Source organism: Fundulus heteroclitus, unplaced genomic scaffold (assembly GCF_011125445.2).
Source record: "Fundulus heteroclitus isolate FHET01 unplaced genomic scaffold, MU-UCD_Fhet_4.1 scaffold_80, whole genome shotgun sequence".
NCBI lineage: Eukaryota > Metazoa > Chordata > Actinopteri > Cyprinodontiformes > Fundulidae > Fundulus > Fundulus heteroclitus.
Window position 1 is genome coordinate 1,095,885 of NW_023397252.1, and position 25,920 is coordinate 1,121,804.

The following is a 25,920-nucleotide window of genomic DNA, read 5'->3' on the forward strand; positions in this document are numbered from 1 at the left end:
CTCACATATCGCCCGTGCTCGTTCTTTGCTTGTTTTCCGCTTGCTGGCTGCATATGCGCACTTCTAGTGTTTATGTATCCGGTTAGCTTAGCGGTTAGCCGTTTATTCTAGGACCGCTTCTCCCACCGTGTACTTTACAAATGGCTGAGAGTCACAAGAAGCAAACTGTGTACACTTTATGAGAAGAAGAGGAAGGCCTCAGTAGAAAGAAATAAGACCAGAGTGAATTTGGGAGATTTTTTTTCATGCGATTCATCTGAATAACAGAAGAGCAGGTAAGACGGTCTTGTGCATACGCAGTTATTCAAAAAGGGACTTGAGCGTCTCTTACCTACATTTCTGAAAAAGTTGTCCACTCTACCTTTTATGTTGTGCATGTCAATGTTTATTTATCTGATAAATGATTCTGATATACATTTTCCACAAAAGTTCTTATTGGTCCCTCTGAATCTGTCTCCAGGGACCTCGTGGTTTGCTTGGCCCTAAAGGTCCCCCTGGAATCCCTGGACCTCCTGTGAGTAAAATCAGCTTAATCTACTCTACTCTGTATTATTTTAACAGCATTAGGTTATTCATTTCTTACCATACCACAACAACAACAGAAATATAATATGGTATCCTTAAGAAGGAAAATACCATTCTAATCTTTAAAGGAGCATGTGATTGACCCACATTACTTACAAAAAACACAACATCTTCTGAGGTAACTACGATACATGTTGAAGTCTCAACTCGTTTCTTCTTCTTTTTTTGCTTATGTTACTTAAAGTATGATCTTTTTCTCTTTTTTAATAATAACGTTCCTGTAAAAGAGCAAGAACAAAAATATTTCTGCTGGATATTTAGCTTTATGTCCTAATATGTGTTTGCGTCCATGTTTGAGTTCTACTTTTTGTCTCTTTTTAGGGTGTGAGAGGAAATGATGGACCCCATGGTCCCAAAGGAAACTTGGTGAGTAACCTTATATCCTGTATTAATCTTCTCTTGTAAGATATGTATGTAGTTTTGACTCCTCTGGGTGTTATGAAATAAACAATCCGAGATAAATCGTCAGTAGTATTAGTTAGATTCTCTCTTCTCCATTATATGTATGTGAGTCATTGTTAAACTCCTCGTTTTCTTTCCCTTAGGGTCCCCAAGGTGAGCCAGGACCTCCTGGTCAGCAGGGAACTCCAGGAACTCAGGTGGGAACCCATTGGCTATCTTTATTGTGCGTTATGCTTACTGAAGTAATTAGAACCTGAAGTATTTATTTTGTTCGACCACACACTTTGTTTCAACATGATTCACCTTTCAGACTAAGCTGCATCTAATGCTGAGTCTTCACTCTAAAAATATTTGAGCAGTCCCCTGTTTCAGCTAATTAACAAAGCTTTCCCTTAGTATGACTCAAATAAGGCTAAAGTGTAAAGATTATTTGTGAAATTAAGTACTTATCCCACCAAGAACTTCACCTGGGATTGTTGAAACAGGAACAGTTGACCTTTTTCCCGTGTTGCCAGATATTAACTTCAAACAAATGGATTTACTTCACTAGACTAAGATAAAGTAGTGCATACTGGCAATTTGAAAGGAAAATAATACAAAATTATATAGATTTTTTTTCAGGTGAAAGTTTAAAAAGTGTTGCATGCACATATATTTGACCCCTTACCTCTTTGCCTTCAAGGGTTAATTTGTTGTAAAATGGAGGCAATCTGTGTTTAGTTTAATCTCAATAAAGATCGAGCAGTTCTGCGAAGGCCCCAGAGGTTGGTTGCAGAACATCAGAGAATAAACAGCATAATGAAATTCAAGGAGCACAGCAAACACATCAGGGAGAAACCTCTGTTGACGTTAAGGCAGAATTAGGTAATAAACCAATCTTCCACGCTTTGAACGTCTCAGAGCTTTGTTCAGGTCATCATCTGATAATTAAAAGTGTATTAGGACGACTGCAAACCTACTAAGACATGACCATCCACCTGTAGTGACAGCGAATGAGAGCTTTGATGAGAGAAGCAGCAGAGAGCCAAAACTTAAGAGACTCTGTGGATGGGATAACAATTAACTTTTCACTCTACAAATACAGCCTGTGTGGAAATATCTCCTACCGATAACATTAACACAACATTGATGCTACACATTATCTGGTCTGAGCTGTACAGCTATTAAACATTTTGTGCAGCCTTACTGTGTAACTGTATTGTGTGATGCACCCATTAAGATCAGTGGTTAGCAAACGTGTTGCACATTTTATTATAAAAGACAAAAAATGTTAATCGGTTTTGTTGTGCTTAAATGCAGATTTATTCATGTCTGCATCAGGATGCCTCCTGAGATTATGATCTCTGGATTTCTGTTACTTGTGAATATGCTCAGAGGAGTTTTTTGTACAAAGTCTTTCGTAATTGCAGCAAAATTAGCAATTATTTTGTTGTTTATTTTTTTCCTTGCAGGGAATGCCAGGACCTCAGGGAGCTATTGGACCTCCAGGAGAGAAAGTAAGAACCCAGAAACACAGCAATTTAAATCTATTTTTAAAAGCGCTGACCTACCTTTAACCAGATTTAGCCATTATTTTAGTCATCATAGAATAATTAAGGTAAAAATACACCAAGCCTCAAATATAACAGATGACAATGAAGCCGTTCTGTACTCCTAAGGGTTTTTTATTTGCCACGTTCACAACACAAAATGTGTTTATTTATGTTTTGTTTTTATTCAGCACATGGAAATACACAATAACAGTTTTAAACAATTAGCACATTGCAGGGGGAGAGACAGAAGGCGCCAAGAGGCTCCACAAAGTCAAATAAAATTATATGAATAAAAATTAGAATTCATTTAATTAGAATATCAATACTAGTAATGACACACACAAAAAAATTGGAAAGCTGTCATTCCAAGCTTTCTACATCTAATGTATGAATAACTAAATCTAAAAAAATAACTTTAAACAATAGAAAATTAAAATTTTGAAAATAAATAAATATATCAGTATAAATATGTTTTTTTATAATAAAATACAATGTGCAGAAAATGTTTCATAGCAATGTGAATAAAGACTCTTTATGAGATTCAAGAGAAAGAGTTTTTAGCAAAGCTGTAAAACCACAGTTTACCTCTATATAGCCTGGAAAATACAAGATGATAATAATGGAGAAGAATTTGTCATGAGGCTCAAGAATATTCCTTATAAGGAAATGTATTGTATAAATGAAAATGGGTTACATTAAAATCCTAAATTTTAAGTAACTACAGATTCTGAAGTAAAAAACCTGATCATATTTAAGTGTGAAGCAATCTTTGCATTTTGGTGGATTAAAGGTTTATGAAGACAAAATACTTTTTCAGACTACTGAATGTTACACTATGTATTATAGTTTATTCCTCCTTGTCAAAGTAAAACGACTGTTTCAAGGAACAAAATGATGAACCTGTCTTATAATACCAGCAGGTTTATTTATTTATTTTTTTTGTGCTAGCTTACGGTATTTGATTTTCTTCCAGTCAGATACTCATAGATGATAATCCTCGGGAACGTTATAGAATAAACCTGAGTTATTTTTATAGATTTATTAAAAACTTTAGATAGATTTTGGAATCTATTTTTACACTAAAAATAACACTGATTTTTTTATATAATCAATGATAATTTGTTCCCTATAAACCATGTAGCATAAAATGTTAAACCAATGATATTATCTGATGTACAAGAGTTTGATCTTCTGCAGACAGTATTGGTGTTTGGCTATTGAAACATTTGGCAAAACTATTTGGAATAGCAGTGGTCTTAAAAATTGATTATTTGAAATTCCGGACTCTAGACTGGGTGTATCCGAATTTAAACAATTTACACAAAAACTGTTCTCTGTTAATTAAAAAATTTAAAATAAAATAGACAGGGAGTAACAAAGTGCATAAATAGTGCAGCCATAAAACAGAGAAAAATAGAAATTGCAGCTTTTTCTATTACACATGTATATTGACTACTTCTAGGGAAGCGAGGCAATGATCAGAGTTATTGTCCTGTAGATAAACCGGTACCTGAGTCTGTTAATGCGTGACCTCAGCACTTTGTGTCTGTAACACCAGCAGGTCAAACACCCAGTGTCCTGGTTTAGTGCAGGCCTGCAGAATGCTGCGTTGTGAAAGTAAATACTGAAGAGGTCCTTTAGTAAAGGAAGAAGGTGACAGATGATCTCATGGCAGCTGTGAAGTGCCTTCTTGTGTTCCTAGGAGGATGCAAACCATGCATAGATGCAATAACTCAGCACAGTCAATGATGTAGCAGTACATGATGGTGGGCTGCTCCCGTTTCTGGTTGAGTGTTGTTAGAATATGAGCCGTAGCTGAACCTTCTTCACAATCACCTGATGTATCAGAGCTCCATTGCAGGTCTGCATCCATGTCCACACACAGGAACTTAAAGCGTGCCACCATGTCCCCACACTCCCCTCTGATAGGCTGCAGGTCAGACTTCCCCCTGCTGTGGCCAACAATCATCTAGGCTCATTTGTCTTAGAGGCATTGATGATCTAGTTGATATCGGCACATGGCCTGATGACCTGGTGTTGGAAGGAAGACAAATGTCCAGTAGCTTTGCTGTCAGTCTGTCTGGGACTATGGGTGTTAAATGCAGAGTTAGTCAACAAAATGTAAGCTTGCATAGCGGCTCCTGATGGTGGTGTGAAGCGTTGTGACAGCGGCGTCTTCAGTTGATAGTTTAGCTCTGTACACGAACTGCAGAGGATCAAATGTGGATGAAGGCAGGACATGATGTGACGACTGTCACCTCACTGTGACAGGTATCGGAGCAACTGGTCGGTTGTTGTTGAGGCTGCTTGAGGTTCTTTATTTTGTTTGTAGATGACAGATATACAATTAAATCAAATGCAGAACCACTGTATTAATCCCAAAAGGAAATTAAATGCTGGAGTAACTCACAGGAGTTTCTTCAAAGAGTTGTAGATGCTTAAGGCTGCAGGCAGGAAGGATGTCCTGTACCGGTCTGTCTTACAGCAGATCAAGTCTTTGACTGGAGATGCTCTGCTGTTGTACAACAGTCTGATGAGGAGGAAGCTCGGGGTTGTGTGGTGATGTTTTTCACGCTTTCTCAGTTTAAAATTCAGTTTTGGAAAGAATTCCCACAGAAAAAGTCTTCCTCTCAAAACAAATTCTAGTTCATACAGAAGGCATCATAATGCATTCAATCTCTAAATTTATCTACTTACTTATAGTTCATCTCAAGAGGATTGAGAATAATTCTGTCACTTTTATTTAATTTAATTGGATTCTAGCTCTTATTTATGTAATATATATTTAAAATATGAGATATTTTTAAAAGTGGATCGCCAACCATCCTAAGTCCTCACCCACTGGCAGCTGAAGACAGGCACCAGCCGCCCCAGCTAGGCTGGACAGGATGAGGCGTCTATAGACAACGGATTGGTGGTTAGGTGGATTTTTACTGATATGTTTAGTTCTTCACCGTTTTGACTTTCTCTCTAGGGTCCCACCGGAAAACCAGGTTTGCCTGGTATGCCAGGCGCTGATGGCCCTCCTGTAAGTTAGTTTTGATTAATTCTGGTTTCAACTGTAATAAATGTCATTACTAAAGCTAGGGCTCCAAATCATTTATTCACAGGGTCACCCAGGAAAGGAGGGGCCATCTGGCACTAAAGGAAATCAGGTGAGTGTCCCAGTCTTTCAGTTTCTCTAACTCAGGGTTTTAAAAAAATATATAAATATAAACATAAAGCTATGGTAAAAGTCTCTTTCATAATATGCTACTTGAAATGTTTAATATGCTTTCACCTCATTCTTCCACCTCGTCTCCAGGGTCCCAGCGGTCCTCAGGGAGCTATAGGCTATCCTGGCCCCCGTGGCATTAAGGTCAGCACATTTTATTCATAATTTATAAACCTGTTAAGTGACGTTTTTTTACCTGACAGTAAAGTTATTTCTGCTATGTTGAACTAATTATAATTCTGCAGTATTTTATGCTGCATGCCCAAAATGGCTCAGCATAAAATAAACTTGAGTCAATGCAAAACTGTCTTTATCCCATTTGTTATTGTTTTTATATATCAGCACTGATAATTTAATCCACTGATTGCAGGGAGCTCAAGGAATCCGTGGTCTGAAGGGTCACAAAGGAGAGAAGGTATGTTGCGTACATCACAGATTATGTAAAGAAAAAATTTGGTTTACTAATAATAACAACATAATACGACATTTTATATTTTTATGTTTTTTAATTTTCAGGGAGAAGATGGTTTCCCTGGAATTAAAGGAGATTTTGGTGTCAAGGGAGAGAGGGTAAAATCAATTAATTATCCTACATGGCTGGATTAAACATGTACAGAATGGAAAACCTAAAGTTTCCATCATGTTGATAATTTTTATGGTTCACTGCATGTTGTTATTTCCCATACGTATGGACAGTTGTTTACAGATGGCTTTGTTTTGTGTCCTGGTGGTAGGGTGAGATTGGTGTACCTGGACCCAGAGGAGAGGACGGCCCTGAGGGGCCAAAGGGTCGTGTCGGGCCCCCTGGTGAGCTTGGACCACTTGGTCTTGCTGGGGAGAAGGTATGAAGCTTTAAATCAGGACCAGACAAAATGTTCAGCTGTTAATTCTCTTTACTACTTTGGAATCTGATTCAAAAGAAATTTTACAGGAAAAATGTCTATGCTTCAAGTACAGATATTACCTACAGATTTACAAGTTAAAGTTAAACACAGAATTACACCTGGCAGATTTTGGTTTAAAGTAGAACTATACACGAAAAGTTTAAGTACATCCCTTTTGATTTTCACCATGTACAGAATGATTAGTGCTACTTTAAACCCAAACTCAGAATGTGTATGTGCATGTGTTCAACTCTTTAGTCATTCACGTAACTTTAAAGAAGTGACAACAAACCAGGGGGGCCAACTATCACTGAAGTTGACTGTTTGAGAACACCAAGGTTTCGCTTTCAGCTACAGTGAAAATTAAAAGGTGGACAGAAACAAAGCTTTAAATCAGCGTTTCTCTACACTTTACTTACTCACCTTCAACCAACTTCAAGATAAATGTAGTAGTGGCACTGGAGCAAAATCCGCTATCGTCCAAATACTGCAGCCTGCAGCCTCAACCAGCACATCAACAGCCGCATCTTTATGGTGCATTTAGGGACAGCTGGTACACCGGGGGTGGGGGGGGGGGCTGCTCAGCGGGGCAGGTGATAGCACTGTAGCCTTGCAGGGACAAGGTCCTGGGTTAAAATCCCATCCATTTTAGATATTTTCCAGGGGTTCTCCCTATGTACTCGGGCCTATGACTAACATGACTGTTAGGTTAATTGGTCTCTCCAAATTGCCGTTAACGTTAGTTAAGAGTTTGTTGCCTTCTGATGGAGAGTAGCAACCTGTATTCTCATCAAATGAACACTGGAGATATTTCTAAACAAAGTATTTTTCAAATGCTTTTATTGTTTTATAATCTAATCAGGCATAGGCAATATTTTTATTATTGGAAAAAAACATGCAACCAGATCTACTTGCCGCTTTTAAAGGTCTTAAACACAAACAAATCTAATTATTTTCACCCATTTAAAAGCCACTGCTGACTAAAGTTGAAAAAGCATGCGGTTCTCTTGTTTAATGCGTACCAGAAACATAAGTTTACCACTGAAGTATGAACCAAACTGATTTTTGTAGACTGTTACAGCCCCAGATTAAAAATGTTTTAAATTATTTTACTAACATGTTTCTTTTCACTGGAAGTAATATTAACATTTGTAGCGGCCCAACCAGACTCCTGACATGAATCTGATTGAGACTCTGTGGAGGGAGCTGAACATTAGGGTGATGTCATGGAGGCTTTCCAGCCTCACAGACTTGGAGCTGAAGCTTGAAATAGATCATCCAAACACCAGAGAAAGCCTAAAAATAGCTGGTCAGTTTAAAAAGGGTTTGATCGCTGTAATGCCAATAAAGATTTATTCATTGATCACTGAGAATTGTTTACATAATTTTTGGAATGCCTTTTTTTAATAAAATGTAAATAAGTATAGATCCTTTTTTTTAATGGATACTTTTATATTGTTTTATTTTCTATTAATACCCATCCCATTCTCTATCTGAAACAAACCTGTTTGAATTTTAAATCTAAATCTGCCAGGATTGAGTAAATGTACACTAAAGTGTACATTTTGTTTTTGTCCGAGGACAAATAAAGACTCACGGTGCATTATGCCGCCCTCCTTTGGTTGTTTTACATCAGACACAAAATTTAGTTCTAATTGTTTCATTACCTGCACTTAAAACAATGTAAATCAGTTTAATTTACATGTTACCTTTTTGTGTGTCTAGTATATTTCAAATATATAATTTTGCCTACTACCATCTTTCGTAATACATTTTTTAAATAGTTTTTATGTCATTTAAGCAACTATAGTAAATGGATTGATTGACTGATTGATTAGTTATGTGATTATTCCAAGTATTTTGTCCCTTCAGGGTAAACTTGGTGTACCTGGACTTCCTGGATATCCTGGAAGACAAGGACCAAAGGTAAACAACGTACAGTATGATCCATTAAATCATTTATTACACCACTGCTGACATTAATATTTATTTTTTTGTAGGGATCTCTTGGATTCCCTGGATTTCCAGGCTCAAATGGAGAGAAGGGAACAAGGGTAAGTTGGTCGATCTGTGTAACATTTACTGTCTGACTGTAGAAGATATTATTAGCTGAAAAGGTAATATTGTGATTCTCTACTTTGTTAAACTGCTCAAATCACCACTTATACTTCAAATAATGTTACAAACACTTAGGTATTTAATTACAATGTGTGTAAATAACTTTTTGTGTTTTGTTTGTTAAATCAGGGCGTTACTGGAAAACTGGGACCAAGAGGACAAAGAGGGCCGACGGTAATTTAAATTAATTTAATCATATTTATAAAAGCTGCATATTCCTGTTATTTTGTCTGCAAAGAGTACAGAAGACAGAAAATAACTTCATTATTGTTTTAGCTTTGATGGTGCAGCAGTTAGACGTTTAACCACCAGGGGTCAGCAGAGTAAAGATGTGGGGTGTCTTGGTCAACATTCACATTTATTATTTATTACTTATTTTATTACTTTATTTTAATAACATTATAGTTGCTGCACAGTTTTTACATTTAAAAGAAAAGGGGGTTTTGCGTGTTGGTTTGTTTTTATTAAAACTTGTCAAACAATCTTTGCTTCTGCCCTTCAGGGCCCGAGAGGCCAGAGAGGGCCGAGGGGAGCGACTGGGAAACCCGGAGCAAAGGTTGGTCTAAAAGATGATTAGATCCAAACTGTCCAAAAGAACTTTATCCACATGTGTTGTTCTGTTAATTATAATTTTATTTGTTTGACATTTAATTCATGTAAATGCTTACAATCCTAGCTCAACGCTAGACTGAAACTTGTGCAAAAAAATAACAACACTTTGTTATTTGTGATGTATTAATATTAATTAATTATCTGTTGTATTAATCAGGGAACGTCTGGAAGTGATGGACCTCCAGGTCCTCTTGGAGAGAGGGTGAGGAGTGCTAATTACTGTTTTCAACCATTACAGGAACTCATCCTCTGATTTTTAACTCTTTACACATTTATCAGTGCAAACATCTGTAAGACCTTCAGTCTCTCTCATACTGTCTTCTTAACAAATATCATATTCTGTGTTCCCACCAGGGATTGCCTGGACCACAGGGAGCCAATGGCTTCCCCGGACCCAAAGGACCTCCGGTCAGAAGATGCTTTATCAAAATAATTCAAAATAGTTTGTCTGATCTGCTAATTAGTTCAATATTTATAATTCCAAATACTGTTACAGGGACCCCCGGGGAAAGATGGACTGCCTGGACATCCTGGACAGAGAGGAGAAGTTGTAAGTTTTGTCTATTTTTATTTGTCTTAAAGCATTTACAGATGAAGATCTTCAAACAGGAAACGACTCATGAGAGTTCTCCGTCTTTATTTGCAGTTGCTGTAACTTTCATCATTTGGTTTTCTACTATAGTATCATAAACCATTTGAGAAATGTTTAATTATTTCCTTACATTACAAATGAATTTTGAGATAATGTTGTATTAAGTCACATCATGTTGCTTCAATCAGCGACCTAAATTAGCTTCACACACATCTGGATGCTTCAGTGTCTATTTAGCTGGATGAATGTTTTCTAGTATTAAACACAGATTAACCAGGGAAATGATTTCAAAACTGGATTTTTTTATCTATATCTTTCTTCAGAGTTAAACTGTGATATTTATGGTGATATTATGAATCTTTAACAACGTGAAGCTTCCCTGCAGCTCGTTGCATGTTTGATACTTGGCGGAATTTCTGTTCATTCAGTTTTTCTTCTGCAGGGTTTCCAAGGTAAAGTGGGTCCACCTGGGCCTCCTGGAGTTGTCGGACCTCAGGTGAGTTCATTGTTCTCTCTGTTAACTTTCTTTCATTACTTGTGTTAAAAATTTCCTCTTGTTCAACTTTTACTGCTGGTTTTTGTTGTTCGTAGATTTTTCTTTCTACACTTTATACCCATATTTTGCTTATCTTTATGTCTTGTTTCTCTACTAACACCTTTCTCCCTTTCCCTCTCCATTGTTTAAGGGTCCATCAGGAGAAACTGGACCCATGGGTGAGCGGGGTCATCCTGGCCCACCTGGTCCACCTGGAGAGCAGGGACTTTCTGGTCCATCAGGGAAAGAGGGCACTAAGGGGGACCCTGGACCTCCAGGAGGCCCTGGAAAAGACGGGCCCCCAGGTCTGAGAGGTTTCCCTGGAGAGAGAGGACTCCCTGGAACCCCCGTAAGTTTAATCACCAGGAATACAGGAAGTGTTGAAAACGCTTTAAGGAACTCCTAATTCTTTAATTACATGTCCAGACGGTCTCAAAGGGAAGTTATTTTTATATTTTACCTGTTAAGATATTGAAATGTTTTTATGTGTAAATTTAACATTAATAAAAAAAGAACTGGAGAGTTTCTCAATACAAAGCAGGACTGGAGCACAGACTCCTCCAGCTGATCCTCAGGCCACTCAAACCCACATGCATTGTTTTTAAAAGCTAGATTATATAAAATGTGTTTTTCTAGTATACTGTAATCAGTGTCGTTTCTCTGGTCATTATTGTTTCCTCTGCTATATCTATTCCTGTAAAAGTAGAAATACATTGAATACTAACCCGAAATCTTCTGGTTTTACTGCAGGGAACGTCACAACTAACAGAAAACTGATATTCTATAACTAGATATATTAGAAACACTTTAGGGGGAAACTGTTTCCTGTTTTTCTGAGTGTATTTTCTCACAGGCTTCGTGTCTTTCAGCAGAACCTGAGCTGATTGTGAAACTAGAGTTAAAATAGTTAAAATAGACAGCTTGACCTAATTCTGGCTCAAATGTATAATCCATGTAGGCAACACATCCCACATGTGAACAAGTTTAGCACAATAATATACATAAACATGTTCCTCATTTTTACAGACAGTAATGTACAAAAGTATTTAGTCTTCTGTTTTGGGTCGAATCGCAGTCGACATGGCAGCGTCAGAGTTTTCAAAATCCTGATCTCAGTGGATGGCCTGGATGCAAGTTTGTACTTTATTAAAACGCTCAGCACTGGGCCAGTTGGACGGACTCTAACTACCCATTAAAGCCACGTCAGGTTTTCTATTTTTAATGGCTGAGATGCTAAAGCTAACAAGGAATAAAGGAAAGTAAAAGACAGAGACCAATCAGGAACAAGTGTGTTAATCATAATTATTCTCATGCTGAAACATGTTTTCTTACTTTATTTCAAAATATTTTCCTTTCAACAAATTTATATTTCTTTGCCTTTCAAAGTCCTTTTTTGGTATATTTTTCTGAAGTTAAATCAACATGTGAAGCTGTGAGTTTAACTGCTCCCTTCTAGGAAAAATGCTGACTCAGCAGTAAAGGCAACGATGTGGATTATTGGTTTAAAAATAAGCAAAACACTGATGACTAGTGGTGCATATTATTATTCTGCTCTGTTTATTGTCTGCTGGAGTCAGAGAGCAGAGACTCAAGGAAGTTTTTATTCTAAATGTATAAAACAGCAATCCCAAGATATCACATATTTTGTATGGAAAATGTATTTGCAATAATTTTAGGCACAAATCACTGAATATAAGAATGAATTTTACTTTCAGCAACATTTGTTTTTTTGATTTTTATAACCCAGCAAAGCATCAGGTTGCTAGTTTTAGTTTTTTTCAGAATCATTCTTAGTTTATTAAGAGTCCTCTGCTTTTGGGCCTGTCTGTATTTGCATAAATTATAAATATGACGAATTTTGATTCATAGCTAATAAATGGATAACAATGTTATAAAAAGAATAATTTAGGCTGAAAAATCATCAGTCAGAATTCTGTATAAGACAATAAGGCATCTTAAGTACTAATCTGATGCAATAACTTTTAAAGGTCTCAATTAATTTTAGTTTTTCTTCAATTCTGGTTCAAACATGATTAAATTGTCCTAATTTTACAATTTGCTAACATGAAGCAAATTTAAAATGTTGAAGTTGAGCTGAGAAAAATGCATCGTTGCATCTGAGCTAAGGTTGAGTTTTAAAGGATATAATTTTGTTTAAAAATAACTTGCTTACAAGACATTAGATTTTAAGGCTTTTTTCTTGTTATTTAAATGATAGTATGTGTGATTAAAGCTGGATTTCCTCCTTCTGGTGATTACTTCCAGGGTGGAGGAGGACTGAAAGGAAGTGAAGGACCTGCCGGACCTCCTGGACCTGCTGTATGTTTCTGAGCATCTTAATTCAGTTAAATTATTAATTAATTTAATTATCTTGTTTTTTAGCATCAAACTTTTTGGACATTTGTATTTTGCAACATGATTTCTCTCTCACAGCAATGATAGTAAACTTTAAGGAGCATCTGCTGTGATCTTAACGTTATGATGTTCTTCTCTAGGGCTCTCCTGGTGAGAGGGGTCCGGCTGGAACCGCTGGACCTGTGGGACCTCCTGGCAGACCAGGTCCACAGGGGCCTCCTGGACCAGCTGGAGAGAAGGGGGTCCCGGTGCGTGATCTGGACTTTTTTTCTCATCTTACACGCCGTGTGGCTGAAGACAAACTAACGGCTTCGTTTGTGTTTCTCTCGTTAAGGGAGAAAAAGGACCCATTGGCCCGGCGGGTCGAGACGGAGTTCAAGGACCGGTGGGTCTGCCTGGTCCTGCTGGATCTCCTGGAGTACCAGGAGAGGATGGAGATAAGGTCAGCAACTCTAAATAAACCTTTAAACATTTATTTAACACTGGCTTCCATAAACATGTTTGTTAGGTTGTGGGACTGGTTTATGTCAGTAACTAATTCTGAAATATTTATCTAAATCTGGTTTTATACACAGATTACCAGAACAATATTTAATACCTGCTTTAGATATGATAAACTGATTAATAAGAGCCGCCTTTATGTTTATTCTGAAGAAATTAGTTGTAAATTAACCTCAAATTACAGCGATTTTTGGTGTCTTTAAAATAAATGGATGTGATTTTGTTGTTTCAGGGCGAGGTTGGAGAACACGGTCAGAAGGGCGCCAAGGGAGGAAAAGGAGAGCATGTGAGTGACTTCAATAAAACCTTCTTGTTTCATGTTAATGGTGATTATCAGAGTAAAATGTTTAACAGGAAACTTGTTTCTCTGTCTCTGTCATTGTCCTTTTGCTAACAATCGGTTTGCATGTTTGTGTTTTTAGGGTCCTCCTGGTCCACCCGGCCCGATGGGTCCTGTTGGTCAGCCTGGTCCTGCTGTGAGTCCAACATTTGTTTAATTTATCGTGGTTCTGGTTGAGTTTGTGGGCACCAACATCTTCTCACCTCCACGTCTTTATCTGGGCTGCAGGGGGCAGATGGAGAGCTGGGACCGAGGGGCCAGCAGGGGCCTTTTGGGGCTAAAGGAGATGAAGGAACTCGAGGATTCCCAGGAGCTCCAGGACCGATCGGACTTCAGGTAAATGAAACGGTTAAAAGGTGAAACTGCTTGTTGGAGATGAAGAACCTCTCAGCTCTTTATCCCAGAGTTCATCCTCTATTTCAGCTCCACCTCCATGTTCATAACGTCCTTCAGTGAAGCTGCTTCACTAAACAGTTTTTATTGAACATTAAGTTCTTTTCTGCAGGGACTTCCTGGTCCACCTGGTGAGAAGGGAGAAACAGGCGACGTTGGACCTTTGGTGAGTTTCACAGAATCATGACTACTGTAGAAACAGATGAGCTGACTTCGTCTTTACAATAAAACCTCTTCCTGTTCCAGGGTCCACCGGGCCCCCCCGGACCCCGCGGCCCTGCTGGGCCCAGCGGCGCCGACGTGAGTGTTTAGAGTTTCTCTTTTGGTCGCAATGCTAAAACTATGTTCTGTGTTAGAACCTGGAACTGAAACGTAAAGTTTCTGTTTCTGGTTAAGTTTTACAGCATAAACGGATCTTCAGCTCAATGTCTGTGTTTCAGGGTCCTCAAGGTCCTCCTGGTGGTGTGGGCAATCCTGGACCTCTTGGAGAAAAGGTGCGGTACCAGAAGAGTATTTAAGTTAAAGCGTGAGGATTTCATTAAAGGGACGACTTTACATGTTCTCTGTCTGCTCCACAGGGAGAACCTGGTGAAGCCGGACCTCCTGGTGTTGGAGGAGAGCCTGGAAAGAAGGTGAGGACCTGAGGGTCCAATCAGAACGCTGAGAGTGCTAATCAGCTGAGCCCCTGCGTCTTCTCTGATTGGTTGGCCGTAAATTAACGGCGGCGTGTGCTGCTGCCGACAGGGTCCTCGTGGAGAGCGTGGAGAGAAAGGAGAAGCCGGACAGCCTGGAACCGCCGGACCTGCAGGAGGAAGAGGCCGACCCGGAGACGACGGACCCAAAGGAAACCCAGTAGGACACAAACTCTCACCCAGATGAATGACTTCAGACGTTCTGGTCTCTGCCGTCTTATAAAACTACGTCTGTTTCTCTGACTTCAGGGTCCTGTTGGTTTCCCTGGTGATCCTGGCCCCGCTGGTGAGGTCGGACCCAGAGTAAGTGAGCTTAACGATTTTTAATGCATCTTTTGTTCTGATTGTATTCAAAATATACAGCTGTTAACTGTTAGCACAACGACTCCATGGATCCTGCCTCGGATGCGCTGCTGAACAGAAATAACATCTAATCCTGACTTTGTTTTCAGGGTCAAGATGGCGCCAAGGGTGAGAGAGGAGAGGACGGTGAACAGGGAGAGTCGGTCAGTAAAAAACAGGAAATGGAACAATTTCATCTGCTGATAAATCAGATTATCATTAAAAAGTAAAATATTTTGGGTCACATTTCAGAAAGTAAAACTCATAGATATTCAACACATAGAGCACGTGTCAAACTCAAGGCCTGGGGGCCGAATCCGGCCCGTCAAGAGCCAAAAAAGGCATATCATGTCATAAAGTAGAGACGTATATCCTTTTAAATTGTATAAAGTGGCTGAAACTGTTTCTCCTGCAGCAAATGTTGATTATTTTTAACTGTGTAGTAACAGCATCCTGCCACTAGATGTCAGTTTTCCCACAATACATTAAAACAACCCAGAAATGTCCAAAAAGAGAAAGTGATGAAGAATGATGAGTTTAAAGTGTAATTCACCCCAATATCAACCTTTTTTTGCAGAAAACTGTATGAACTGGGCTTATAAGGTGCTACTTTTATGTTACTGTGCATTTTTCAATATTTCTATTTGAACTGAAATGAAATTATTAAACCCAAAGTATCATTTATACAGGTGCAAACGGCCCTTTTAGCGACTTCATGATGCCAAAGTGGCCCAATATAGAAATGAGTTTGACACCCCTGACATAGAGTGACTTTATTTCTTGTAATTTATTTAATTGTGGCTTAGAGATAATGAAAACCCAAAATGCTGTTTCTTGTTAAAATTAGAATATTACATAACACTGATTTAAAAAATATATTTTTTAATGTTTTTAATGTAAATATTATTTAATGTCCATATTAAGCCTAAATATTCATAGAGAAAACTGCTGACTGGACAGATCAGGAAACGGTCATTGAAGAGGTCATAGCTAAAGAAGCTGGTTGTTCACAGACGGTTGTAGCCGAGCATATTCATAGAAAGTTGAGTGGAAGGAAAAAGTGTGGGAGGGAAGGTTCGTCTACAACAGGGAGAACTGCAGCCTTGAGAGGAAAACCATTCAAGAATTTAGGGGAGCTTTACCAGGAGTGGACTGAGGCTGGAGTCAGTTCATCATGAGCCACTACGCACAGATGAGCTCTACGCATCAAGCCACTCCTGGACCGCAGACATCAGAAGCTTCTCACCTGGGCTGAGGAGGAAGAAAAAACATTCAGATGAAAGTAAAGTTTGCATTAGGGCTGGACCATATAGAAAAAAAGCTTGGTTGAATAAACTCAACCCTTTATTCAACCAACAATTTAACCGGAACTGCAAGTTTTTAAAAAAGAAAGAAGAACGCATGGCTCTCTGAACTCTTTGAAGGGGGCGGAGCTTGGTAACGGTTTCTGATTGGTTGGGAGGATGTAATGACTATAATAATATTAACCTACATGGCTAGAATGCAAAACGAAGAAAAACTGTTATTCTGTTGACATTTTTACTGACCCTTTTTTTCCTATCATAGATATACGTCTATCGACTGATGACTATGTATCGACTATGTAGTTATTTAATTATCGTCCAGCCTTAGTCTGCATCTTATTTGGAAATCAAGGTCCCAGAATCAGGAGGAAGAGCGAAGAGGCTCAGAATCCGCGTTGCTTAAAGTCCAGACTGAACTTTTCACAGTCAGCGATGATCAGGGCGACACGTCATCTGCTGGTTCTGGTCCACTGGGTTTTCTGAAGTCCACAGTCAAATTTACTGTTTAGTCCATCTAAACAGTAAATCTCAGAGCCCTTCATACTTCCTGCTGCAGACGAGCTTCATGGAGATGCTCATTTAATCTTCCAGAAGGACTTGGAATTGGCCCTCGCTGCCAAAGGTCCAAAAACAGGTTCAATGCAGATGACCTGAAGGCAATTATAAAAGCATCCTGGGCTTTCTGAACACCTCAGCAGAACCACAGGCTGATGGCCTCCATGCCACGCTCCATTGATGCAGCAATTCATGCTAACAGAGCTAACATCAAATACAGGGAGCACAAAAATAAACCTTTTTAAACGCCTGACATTTTAAAATATATTTCTTATTGATCTGATGTAATATTCTGAATTTTGGGTTTTAATTACCTGTAAGCAACAATCAGCAAAATTACAAGAAATAAAGACTTGAATTATTTCACTCTGAGTAATAAATAAGCTTTACTTTCTGAAATAAGTAGCAGAAAATGTTTGAACTTTTTCAAGTTATTGTAATGTTTTTTATGTTCCAGTATATTTTCGTCTCCTTAATGTTATCACTTTGTTTCCGCATGCTGCAGGGCTCCCCAGGACCTCCTGGTGAGAACGGACCTCCTGGCCCCCCAGGAAAGAGGGTAAGACCGCCTTCATCGTTCGTTGTTCCTCTGATGAGCTGCAGAGAAACGGCAGAAATCTGTTTGCATCCTGGATTTATTCAGTTTAAATATCACTGAACTAAAATATCACAGATCTAAGTTTAAATAACCGTTTATAAATAAATCTCACAATTTTAGAACATTAAACATTTTGTATTCATTATCTCTTGTGTTTTCTATGCCAGGGTCCTGCTGGAACAAGAGGAGCTGAGGGACGACAAGGAGAGAAAGGGACCAAGGTGAGTCAACAGCTGCTGAATTTATTGTCGTCAAACTTATTTTAAACTATAAAAATGTAAATATGATCCCGTCAGATATTTTAGCACAACCATTTTACACTTCTAGATAATCCCTTGATATTTTCTTCTACCTGTGCGGAATAAATAACCCAAACTCACCAGCAGCTCCATAATTTTTCCCTCCTGGTTGGAGCCGACGTGGACGATCGATCAGATTTCTGCTCCTCATCACAGCAAAGAGAAACTCCATCGCTAAATTAGATTTAACTTCTAACCAAAGAAATCTGCAGGAATAAAGAATGTAAAAAGTCCTGTTCCTGATAGTCAATAATAATGATATTCACATTGTTTATTTTAAAGAAAGTTTTTCCATAAACCAAATCTAATACAGCAGGCATCAATATCATCTATATATTAAAAATGTGTCCAACAACCTCAGATGAAATGCTTCAAAAGCCTAAAACACTTTTAAAATATGCTGCTAGACCAAGAATCCACAGTCTCCAAGAACAAAGTTATACTGGAAGAGGATAAATTTCTCTATTTTCACACTTAAATGTTATTATTTTTTCTTTATATAAGGAAATTTCTATCTTTCTCTGATGTCAGGCATGTAACAATCTCCTCTCTAGGTCAGTATAACTTTAATAGAAGTTACTAATTAACGTTGTTCCTCACAGGGAGATCCAGGTGCAGTTGGTCCTCCTGGGAAGACGGGCCCTGTGGGCCCCCAGGGTCAGCCAGGAAAACCAGGAACCGAGGGACTCAGAGGCCTCCCAGGATCAGTGGTGGGTTGGGGGCTTTATTTTGAAATTCAGCAACGATACATTTGTTTCTGGTTTGTTTGAGGCCATCGTCTGTTTGTGCTTCAGGGCGAGCAAGGATCTCCAGGTCCTGCTGGACAGAAAGGACCACCTGGACCGATGGTGAGACAATAAGATCATTAATGCTCCTTCAGAAACTTAACCCTCACCCATTCATCTTTGGTTATTTATCATTTGTCTTCCTTCTCTGGTCTTCTTTTCCACCCTGTCCTCCTGCAGGGACCTCCTGGTCTGCCTGGTCTGCGTGGAGATCCTGGTGCAAAGGGAGAGAAGGGACACCAGGGTCTGATTGGTCTGATTGGACCTCCAGGAGAGCAGGGAGAGAAGGGAGACAGAGGTCTACCCGGGCCTCAGGGATCCTCTGGATCCAAAGGAGAGCCTGTACGTTTAATATCCACATCATGCTGCTTATTCCATAATAAATTAAAAAGCTTTAATAATTTTAACTTCATCCTGTGTTTAATAACAGGGAATGTCTGGAGGCACCGGACCTCTGGGACCTGCTGGTCCTCCTGGTCTCCCTGTAAGTTTCTGTTACTTCAACATCCTACAAACATCTCATGTTTTTTTATTTGCTCCTATAATTTAGATTCACAGTTATTTTAGTAAAATTTAAGCTCTGTGTCACTTTCAGGGTCCCCAAGGTGTTAAAGGAGCAAAGGGTTCAACCGTAAGTTAAACATATTCCCTAATTCATTTTAAAACGATGGCCGGCATATTTCTGAGCGATAAATGTGCAAACATGGAGCATAATTAAAGTTTAGCATAACTAAATCATATCTGGTGATTTATTCAGGGAGGATCTGGTCCAAAAGGAGAAAAGGGTGTACAAGGACCTCCAGGGCCTCCGGTAAGTTCTACATCCTGTTTGGTTTTAACTATAATATAAATTCTCTCTGGTTGCTGCTCAGTCGGTGGATTAACGGGTAAATTTGTGTCCCAGGGTCCTCCAGGCGAGGTCATTCAGCCCATCCCCATCCAGAGGAGCCCCAAGTCCAAACGCTCCATCGACGCCAGCCAGCTCCTGCCTGAGTTCGACCCAGACATGCCTGCGTCTGACGCCGCCGGCGCCGAGTTCCTGATGGGCAGCGATGGCATGGAGGAGATCTTCGGCTCGCTAAACTCTCTACGGCAGGAGATCGACACCATCCGCTTCCCTCTGGGCACCCAGGACAGCCCGGCTCGCACCTGCCAGGACCTGCACCTCAGCCAGCCAGAACTCAAGGATGGTACAGAACCAAGTCCAAATATTAACCTGCCTCCCAATGAGCCGGACAGAAAGAACCACCTGGACTCACCTGAGTTTTTACGTCTTCTTCTCGTTCTGCAGGAGAATACTGGATCGACCCCAACCAGGGCTGCTCCAGGGACTCCTTCAAGGTTTTCTGTAACTTCACTAACGGAGAAACGTGTCTCTACCCCAGAAAAGACATCGATACGGTCAGTTCAGAGAACTACAAACACAATTAAATATTTTAAATCATCATCTCAGGACTCACAGGTCAGCAATCAGGAAATAGTTCCTGTTGGTGAAAACATCAGGGAGGAAAATTAAACCAGGAGATTTTTAATATTTGACGCCTTCAAAGTGTAAATCCTTAAAATATTTTGTTGTAACGTTTATTTAAAGATAGAAATGCAGTTTTGATAAAAGGTTTTTTTACCTGGGTGTGAAACTGTTGTTTTCTCAGGTCACCGGTTTAATACACATATAGATTTATACCAAAGTAAAACTATCTAAGGCAATTACCATATTACACAAAGTAAAGGATTTACTAGATAAGAAACTATTAAATATTTTATATAACATTATGATTGTTCCATATCTAACCTATTGTGTAGAGGTTTGGGGAAATGGGTGTTAAAATACATATTTAATCAATTTTCATTTTACAAAAAAAGAGCCATGGTAATAATAACTGGAAACCAGAGAGGCAACAAATCCACTATTTCTTTAGTTAAAATTGTTAAAATTTAACAAATTGGTAGACTACAGTATTTTACAAACAATGTTTAAAGCACATAAAAACATATGACCAATAAACAGACAAAAAAGATAAAAAAGAGAAAGCAATTATAATGTAAAAGGAACTGATATCTTTAAACAACAAAACAAATTTAGAACAAAACTGATGGAGCAGCTTTATTTCTGTGAAAGGAATCAGTTTATGGAGCAATATGAACAAAACAACCAAAAAATCACAATAAATATTCACATTTAAAAGGACAATAAAAGCTGCTATGCTGAGTAAATATGTCCATTATGCCTGATTATTAATAATCATGTCGAATTTTATGTTTTCTGAATATACAGAAAACAAACCTAAAGTAAAAAGTGTATGTCAGTTTTGGGGGACAGATGTTTCATTTTATTATCTTTTGTTTTTGTTATGTATATTTTGATGCTTATTGTTTTGTTGTTGATGATTTTGTAATTTAAGTTCTTTGTAAATATATTGCTTTAGGTAAGGGAAGCAGATATAATAGGATTATTCTTCTTTCTGCTCCCTTTCATTCAGCACTTTAAAATGTTTGTCTTTACACAATGAATGAAATAAAAAATGTAAATAAATAAAAAAAATAGTTTAAATAACGCTGACCTTTGTGATGGCAGGTAAAGATGAGCTCCTGGACCAAAGAGACACCCGGCTCGTGGTACAGTCAGTTTGCCACTGGCAGTAAGGTTAGTAACCTTTGACCTAAAGGCTGGAGGCCAAACTCACGGATCACTAACCTAACCTAATCACTAACTTAACCTAACCTAACCACAACCTTCCTCTCTCTCCTCGTCCACTCTGACCGTCGCTCAGTTCTCCTACGTGGATTCCAACGGCGAGCCCGTGGGCGTGGTCCAGCTGGGCTTCCTGCGTCTCCTGAGCGTCCAGGCCCGTCAGAACCTAACATACCACTGCCACCGCTCAGTGGCCTGGGCCGACCGGAGTGCCAAGAACAACCACAAGAGGGCGCTGCACCTGAGAGCCGCCAACGACGAGGAGCTGAGCTACGAGACCAACCCTTACATCAAAGCGTTGATCGACGGCTGCTCTGTGAGTCCACCGCTGGTTGTAGTCCAGGTTCTCCTTGTAGCTGCGGCGCCGTTCAGATGGGTGATCGGATTAATCCCAAGAGAATCGATCCAAGTATTGATTCAGAACTGGCATTATGAAGCCCGTCCACCTGGTCATGATCATTTATCTATCTTCAAACACGAGGCTGACGTCACACAGGCTGATGTTTCTCCAGAAAACTATAGAAACATTGAGCAACCAGAGCTCCATCCAGTCATCCACAGTCTATACCTTCTTGGGGGGGGGGGGGGGGGGTCTATCTCCAGTGGTCATTAGGTGAGAGGCAGGGTCTAATTTTAATAGAGAAAAAAAACGTAAGAAAAAGAAAGGTTGGTTAAGAGACAACGTGACTGGGGGCTCTATGTTTTCTGCACTATGAAATGTTTTTCTCTCTCTCTGGGAATCCCTCACCTCGCTTTCTGATTGGCTACATGCCACATTCAATATGCTGCATGGTCATTTGTCTGGGGGGGGGGGGGGTAAGATATCAAGTAAGATATCAAGGCAAGTCAATCCAACATGTTGAATCTCCCTGATTTGACGTCTGAGCGGTCCTGACGTTCCACCGAGCCAAAGTCAAAGTGTCTTTATTTGTCTCCCATGGGAGAATTTTGCCTTGGACACAAGGATCATCTGGATCACACTATATATTCAGTCACCAATAAGAGGAGTCTCAGTAAACTAATAAATAAACATACAAAAGTAACAAAAGTTCATAAATCACCAGCCTTTAGATTGAATTATCGTTGCACGTCACAAGACAACATAAATAGTGAACTATAAACTAAAGTACATTAAGGGATTATATTGTTTACGTTTAAAAACCACTAAACATTTTCCATCAAGCTTTTGCTGTGCAGTGCTGGTCAGCTGGCTGAAAGTCCACTGCTACACATTTAGCTCTAACTTACAATAAAGACCAACTTAGCTCCTGGTAATTATTTCTCCAACCATCATTTAATAAAGATAACGCTGTTTTAAAACTACGGTCATGAGCAACTACTGCTTTAAAGCAGAAGACTGTAGGTTCACTACTGGAGTAGATTACTGAACCATTTAACCACCTAAAATCGGATTGTGGTGGCGACTGTAACTCATCTTAACTCTGCTGTTAATGTGGAGTCTCACCTGGTCTGCAGGATGATTCTTCACATTTACAAAACAAATGTAGAAATATGCATCCCACACCGCCCTCTCTATGTGTTCAGACAAGCATTTTGCATTATTTTCTTCCATCTAGATCACGGATGTCAAACCTATTTCTATCATGTAGTCGTTAAAAGGGCCGGTTGCACCTGAATAAACGACAATTTTGATTTTATAATTTCATTCCAGTTCAGTCAAAAATGTAAAATAAATTCACAGTAACATAAAAGTTGCACCATAGGCCCAGTTTAAACAGTTTATCTGCAAAATAGTTAATATTGGGGTGAGTTATACTTTAAACTCATCATTCTGCATCACTTCTTCTCTTCTTGGACATTTCTGGGTTGTTTTAATAGGTTGTTGGAAAACTGACATCTAGTGGCAGGATGCTGTTACTACACAGTTAAAAAAATCAACATTCGCAACAGGAAGCATAGTTTTAGCCACTTTATATCATTTAGCAGGATATATCCCTCTACTTTATTACATTATATGCCTTTATTGGCTCTTGAGTTCCGGATAAATTGCCTTGATGGGCCAGATTCGGCCCGCGGGCCTTGGGTTAGACACGTGATCCAGATCATTCCAGATCGTGTCATTGACATGTTTAGCTCATGTTTAACTGAGATAATGTTACTAAAGTGTGCCTCGATCTTCCTCTACAGTACCGTAAAGGCTTCGACAGGACAGTCCTGGAGATCAACACACCGCAGCTGGAGCATCTCCCCCTGCTGGACATCAAGGTGACAGACTTTGGGGAGAGCAACCAGCAGTTTGGCTTTGAAGTGGGACCTGTCTGTTTCCAGGCCTAAACACACACACACACACACACACAGAAAACATGCAAACACTCACACATACACACACACACATGCACTTAAACACACACACACGTGATCACCAAACACGGCCGGTAATTTGTAAATTAACTTGTAAATGATATTAAACACACAAACCCACACAGATCCACACATTCATTATGTGCCTCGGGAAACGATTCCCCAGCGGCGAACGGACTTAAAAAAAAAAACAGAGAAGTGAAATAAAACTTGTGAAGCGGAGAGCGGCGACTGGAAGCAAGACGATGTAGACGGAGGAAAAAACCAGGAGAGAACATTCCTTGGAATAAAACAAGATTTTATGAGCAACAAAAGGGCCTGAGAGAGAAGCGGCAGCTCCCTCGTCTCCAGCCCCCCCATCTCACCCCTCTGACTCCTTCCTCCTCCTGAAAAGACGAGTCCATCCCTTTATCTCCAGGTTTGATGTTCAAGCAACATGATTAACAATAAAGATGTCCCTGTCTTCCTATAAATAGATTATTCCCTTTGGTTCGCAGCTTTAACATCGGTCGGCTTTAAATCCTTTGGGTTTTTTACAACAACTTGAATAAATGTGATTTTTTTCTTGTGCCACATTTTACCTCAAATTAAATCTGGAATCAGTCAGAACGGCAGAAACAAAAATCAAACCAAAGCTTTAGCTGTTGCTCGTCTAAACGGTTTATTTCTTGTCTCCTCGCATGTTAATCGTGTTGCTTGCATGTAACCTCGTGTCCTTCCCCGTCAGAAGGAACCAAAGACCCGATGGCGCCAGTTTCCACCCAGACATAAACAGCAGCTCCTGACCTCCTGCTTATCTGGCTCTGGATCATTTCCATCCTGAACTTTCTGCTCTGTAAAGCTGCTTTAACCGACACCTTTTACTGTCCAACATGTGATTCCCAGCTAAAAAACAAATGACCATTAAAATCTTTTCTAAGGTGCTTTTAAACTCAGCATTTCTGTTCATTCGATGAGTCGAAGCCGACATCAGTAAAGTTGAAGCCATTTTTATAAGCTGTGCTAAACGTCATGCTGTGGAACATGAATGTTGCAACAAAAATCCTATAAATGGTTACAGAGGCTCACAGTTCTCTGGGAACCTAAACGCTCCTTCCTGTTCCCTGATGTTTCCTCACATTTCTAGGGATGATTTACTGAATTAAACTGTGTGGCAAGGTGCTAATTACACAAAAGTCCTCCCTTTTTTTTTTTTTTTTTGTCTCTTTTCTATTTCACGAAGCCTATTAGGAGGGAAATGTGCATTACAGTACATGTGTACAGAAATAGCAATATTTTATTGTATTTATTTAAAACAGACAGGGTGCTATGAGAATAAAATACGAACTGACTATTATTACAGACAGCCGTGTGTTTCAGTTGTATTTATTTTAATGCAGCTCAGCTGGAGGGAGGATTGATGTGATAAAGTCAGTCAGCCGGAGCTGCGGTGCTTCTGTCCACACCCTGAACAACCAAAGAATCTGTGGCCGTGTCTTATTGTAATATCCCGTTTATAATGTTGTTATCAGCTGTACTGTGCCTTCAGATGTTGCTTCCACTATAAAGATTAAACGGTGACTCTCCAGTTCTGTCACATTTCTGTTTCTTGACTACAGCAGCAGCATTTCCAATCCTGCGGTTATCAAAGCAGAGGTTCTAAATATACAAAAACACCCAAACCTTACTTTTATTTTAACTTCCTGTGTGAGACCATGGCGAGGGAGAGGAAGGTGGTGAGTGGGGGTGGATAAGTGTTGGTCATTCAAGATGGAGTGAGACGTAAATCCTAAAATTATGGGGTGATTTCTGACTGGACTTCTGGTTTTGTGTCTTTATTTTTATTTTTTTAAATATAGCGGTAAAGCGGGGAGGGAACGTCAAAAAGCTCAAACCAAAACAATCTGCCCTCCTAAAGACAACCTCAACTATTTGTTTTTATCATTTTCAAGACATTCAACATGAAAATATGGTGCTGAGAACTTTGATTTTATAATGTCTGTAAGTAATTTTTTTTAAAGTTTGTTCGGTTAATATATAATCTTTTTAAAAGGAGATGTTTGACTCTTTGTTTTTCTTTCAACTCATGGTGGCAGCTGCGTTTGCTGCAAATGACCACCAGGTGTCGCTGTTTTACAATTACTCAGGCGACTCGTTTAACGCGTTAATCATCAGGTTTAAATAGGAGTAATCCACCGTTTCTTTAGATTTTCTTTCCTGACATAAACGTTTTAAAAGTGGTTTTCATTGAGTTACAAGATTTCTATTTTTTTTTTTTTTTTTCAAAAT

At 39.2% G+C, this 25,920-nt stretch overlaps 1 protein-coding gene across 4 annotated transcripts in view; it reads left to right on the forward strand.

The window, feature by feature from the left end:
• The window catches only part of col11a2 (collagen, type XI, alpha 2), a 52,584-nt gene extending 26,898 nt beyond the window's left edge, over window positions 1–25,686 (forward strand). For all 4 annotated transcript variants that reach the window (XM_036134365.1, XM_036134366.1, XM_036134367.1 and 1 more), the window contains 45 exons: window positions 461–514; window positions 907–951; window positions 1,131–1,184; window positions 2,439–2,483; window positions 5,494–5,547; window positions 5,630–5,674; window positions 5,824–5,877; window positions 6,104–6,148; window positions 6,250–6,303; window positions 6,468–6,575; window positions 8,490–8,543; window positions 8,618–8,671; window positions 8,865–8,909; window positions 9,238–9,291; window positions 9,505–9,549; window positions 9,702–9,755; window positions 9,844–9,897; window positions 10,382–10,435; window positions 10,626–10,823; window positions 12,740–12,793; window positions 12,970–13,077; window positions 13,164–13,271; window positions 13,563–13,616; window positions 13,753–13,806; window positions 13,899–14,006; window positions 14,176–14,229; window positions 14,310–14,363; window positions 14,504–14,557; window positions 14,642–14,695; window positions 14,808–14,915; window positions 15,005–15,058; window positions 15,208–15,261; window positions 17,462–17,515; window positions 17,722–17,775; window positions 18,456–18,563; window positions 18,648–18,701; window positions 18,819–18,980; window positions 19,069–19,122; window positions 19,234–19,269; window positions 19,396–19,449; window positions 19,543–19,828; window positions 19,930–20,039; window positions 21,214–21,282; window positions 21,410–21,646; window positions 23,479–25,686. In XM_036134365.1, coding sequence (XP_035990258.1) covers window positions 461–514; window positions 907–951; window positions 1,131–1,184; window positions 2,439–2,483; window positions 5,494–5,547; window positions 5,630–5,674; window positions 5,824–5,877; window positions 6,104–6,148; window positions 6,250–6,303; window positions 6,468–6,575; window positions 8,490–8,543; window positions 8,618–8,671; window positions 8,865–8,909; window positions 9,238–9,291; window positions 9,505–9,549; window positions 9,702–9,755; window positions 9,844–9,897; window positions 10,382–10,435; window positions 10,626–10,823; window positions 12,740–12,793; window positions 12,970–13,077; window positions 13,164–13,271; window positions 13,563–13,616; window positions 13,753–13,806; window positions 13,899–14,006; window positions 14,176–14,229; window positions 14,310–14,363; window positions 14,504–14,557; window positions 14,642–14,695; window positions 14,808–14,915; window positions 15,005–15,058; window positions 15,208–15,261; window positions 17,462–17,515; window positions 17,722–17,775; window positions 18,456–18,563; window positions 18,648–18,701; window positions 18,819–18,980; window positions 19,069–19,122; window positions 19,234–19,269; window positions 19,396–19,449; window positions 19,543–19,828; window positions 19,930–20,039; window positions 21,214–21,282; window positions 21,410–21,646; window positions 23,479–23,625 — 3,513 coding nt within the window. In that variant the 3' untranslated portion in view covers window positions 23,626–25,686. The remainder of the gene's footprint in view (window positions 1–460; window positions 515–906; window positions 952–1,130; window positions 1,185–2,438; window positions 2,484–5,493; window positions 5,548–5,629; window positions 5,675–5,823; window positions 5,878–6,103; window positions 6,149–6,249; window positions 6,304–6,467; window positions 6,576–8,489; window positions 8,544–8,617; window positions 8,672–8,864; window positions 8,910–9,237; window positions 9,292–9,504; window positions 9,550–9,701; window positions 9,756–9,843; window positions 9,898–10,381; window positions 10,436–10,625; window positions 10,824–12,739; window positions 12,794–12,969; window positions 13,078–13,163; window positions 13,272–13,562; window positions 13,617–13,752; window positions 13,807–13,898; window positions 14,007–14,175; window positions 14,230–14,309; window positions 14,364–14,503; window positions 14,558–14,641; window positions 14,696–14,807; window positions 14,916–15,004; window positions 15,059–15,207; window positions 15,262–17,461; window positions 17,516–17,721; window positions 17,776–18,455; window positions 18,564–18,647; window positions 18,702–18,818; window positions 18,981–19,068; window positions 19,123–19,233; window positions 19,270–19,395; window positions 19,450–19,542; window positions 19,829–19,929; window positions 20,040–21,213; window positions 21,283–21,409; window positions 21,647–23,478) is intronic.
• Window positions 25,687–25,920: the final 234 nt, after the last annotated feature.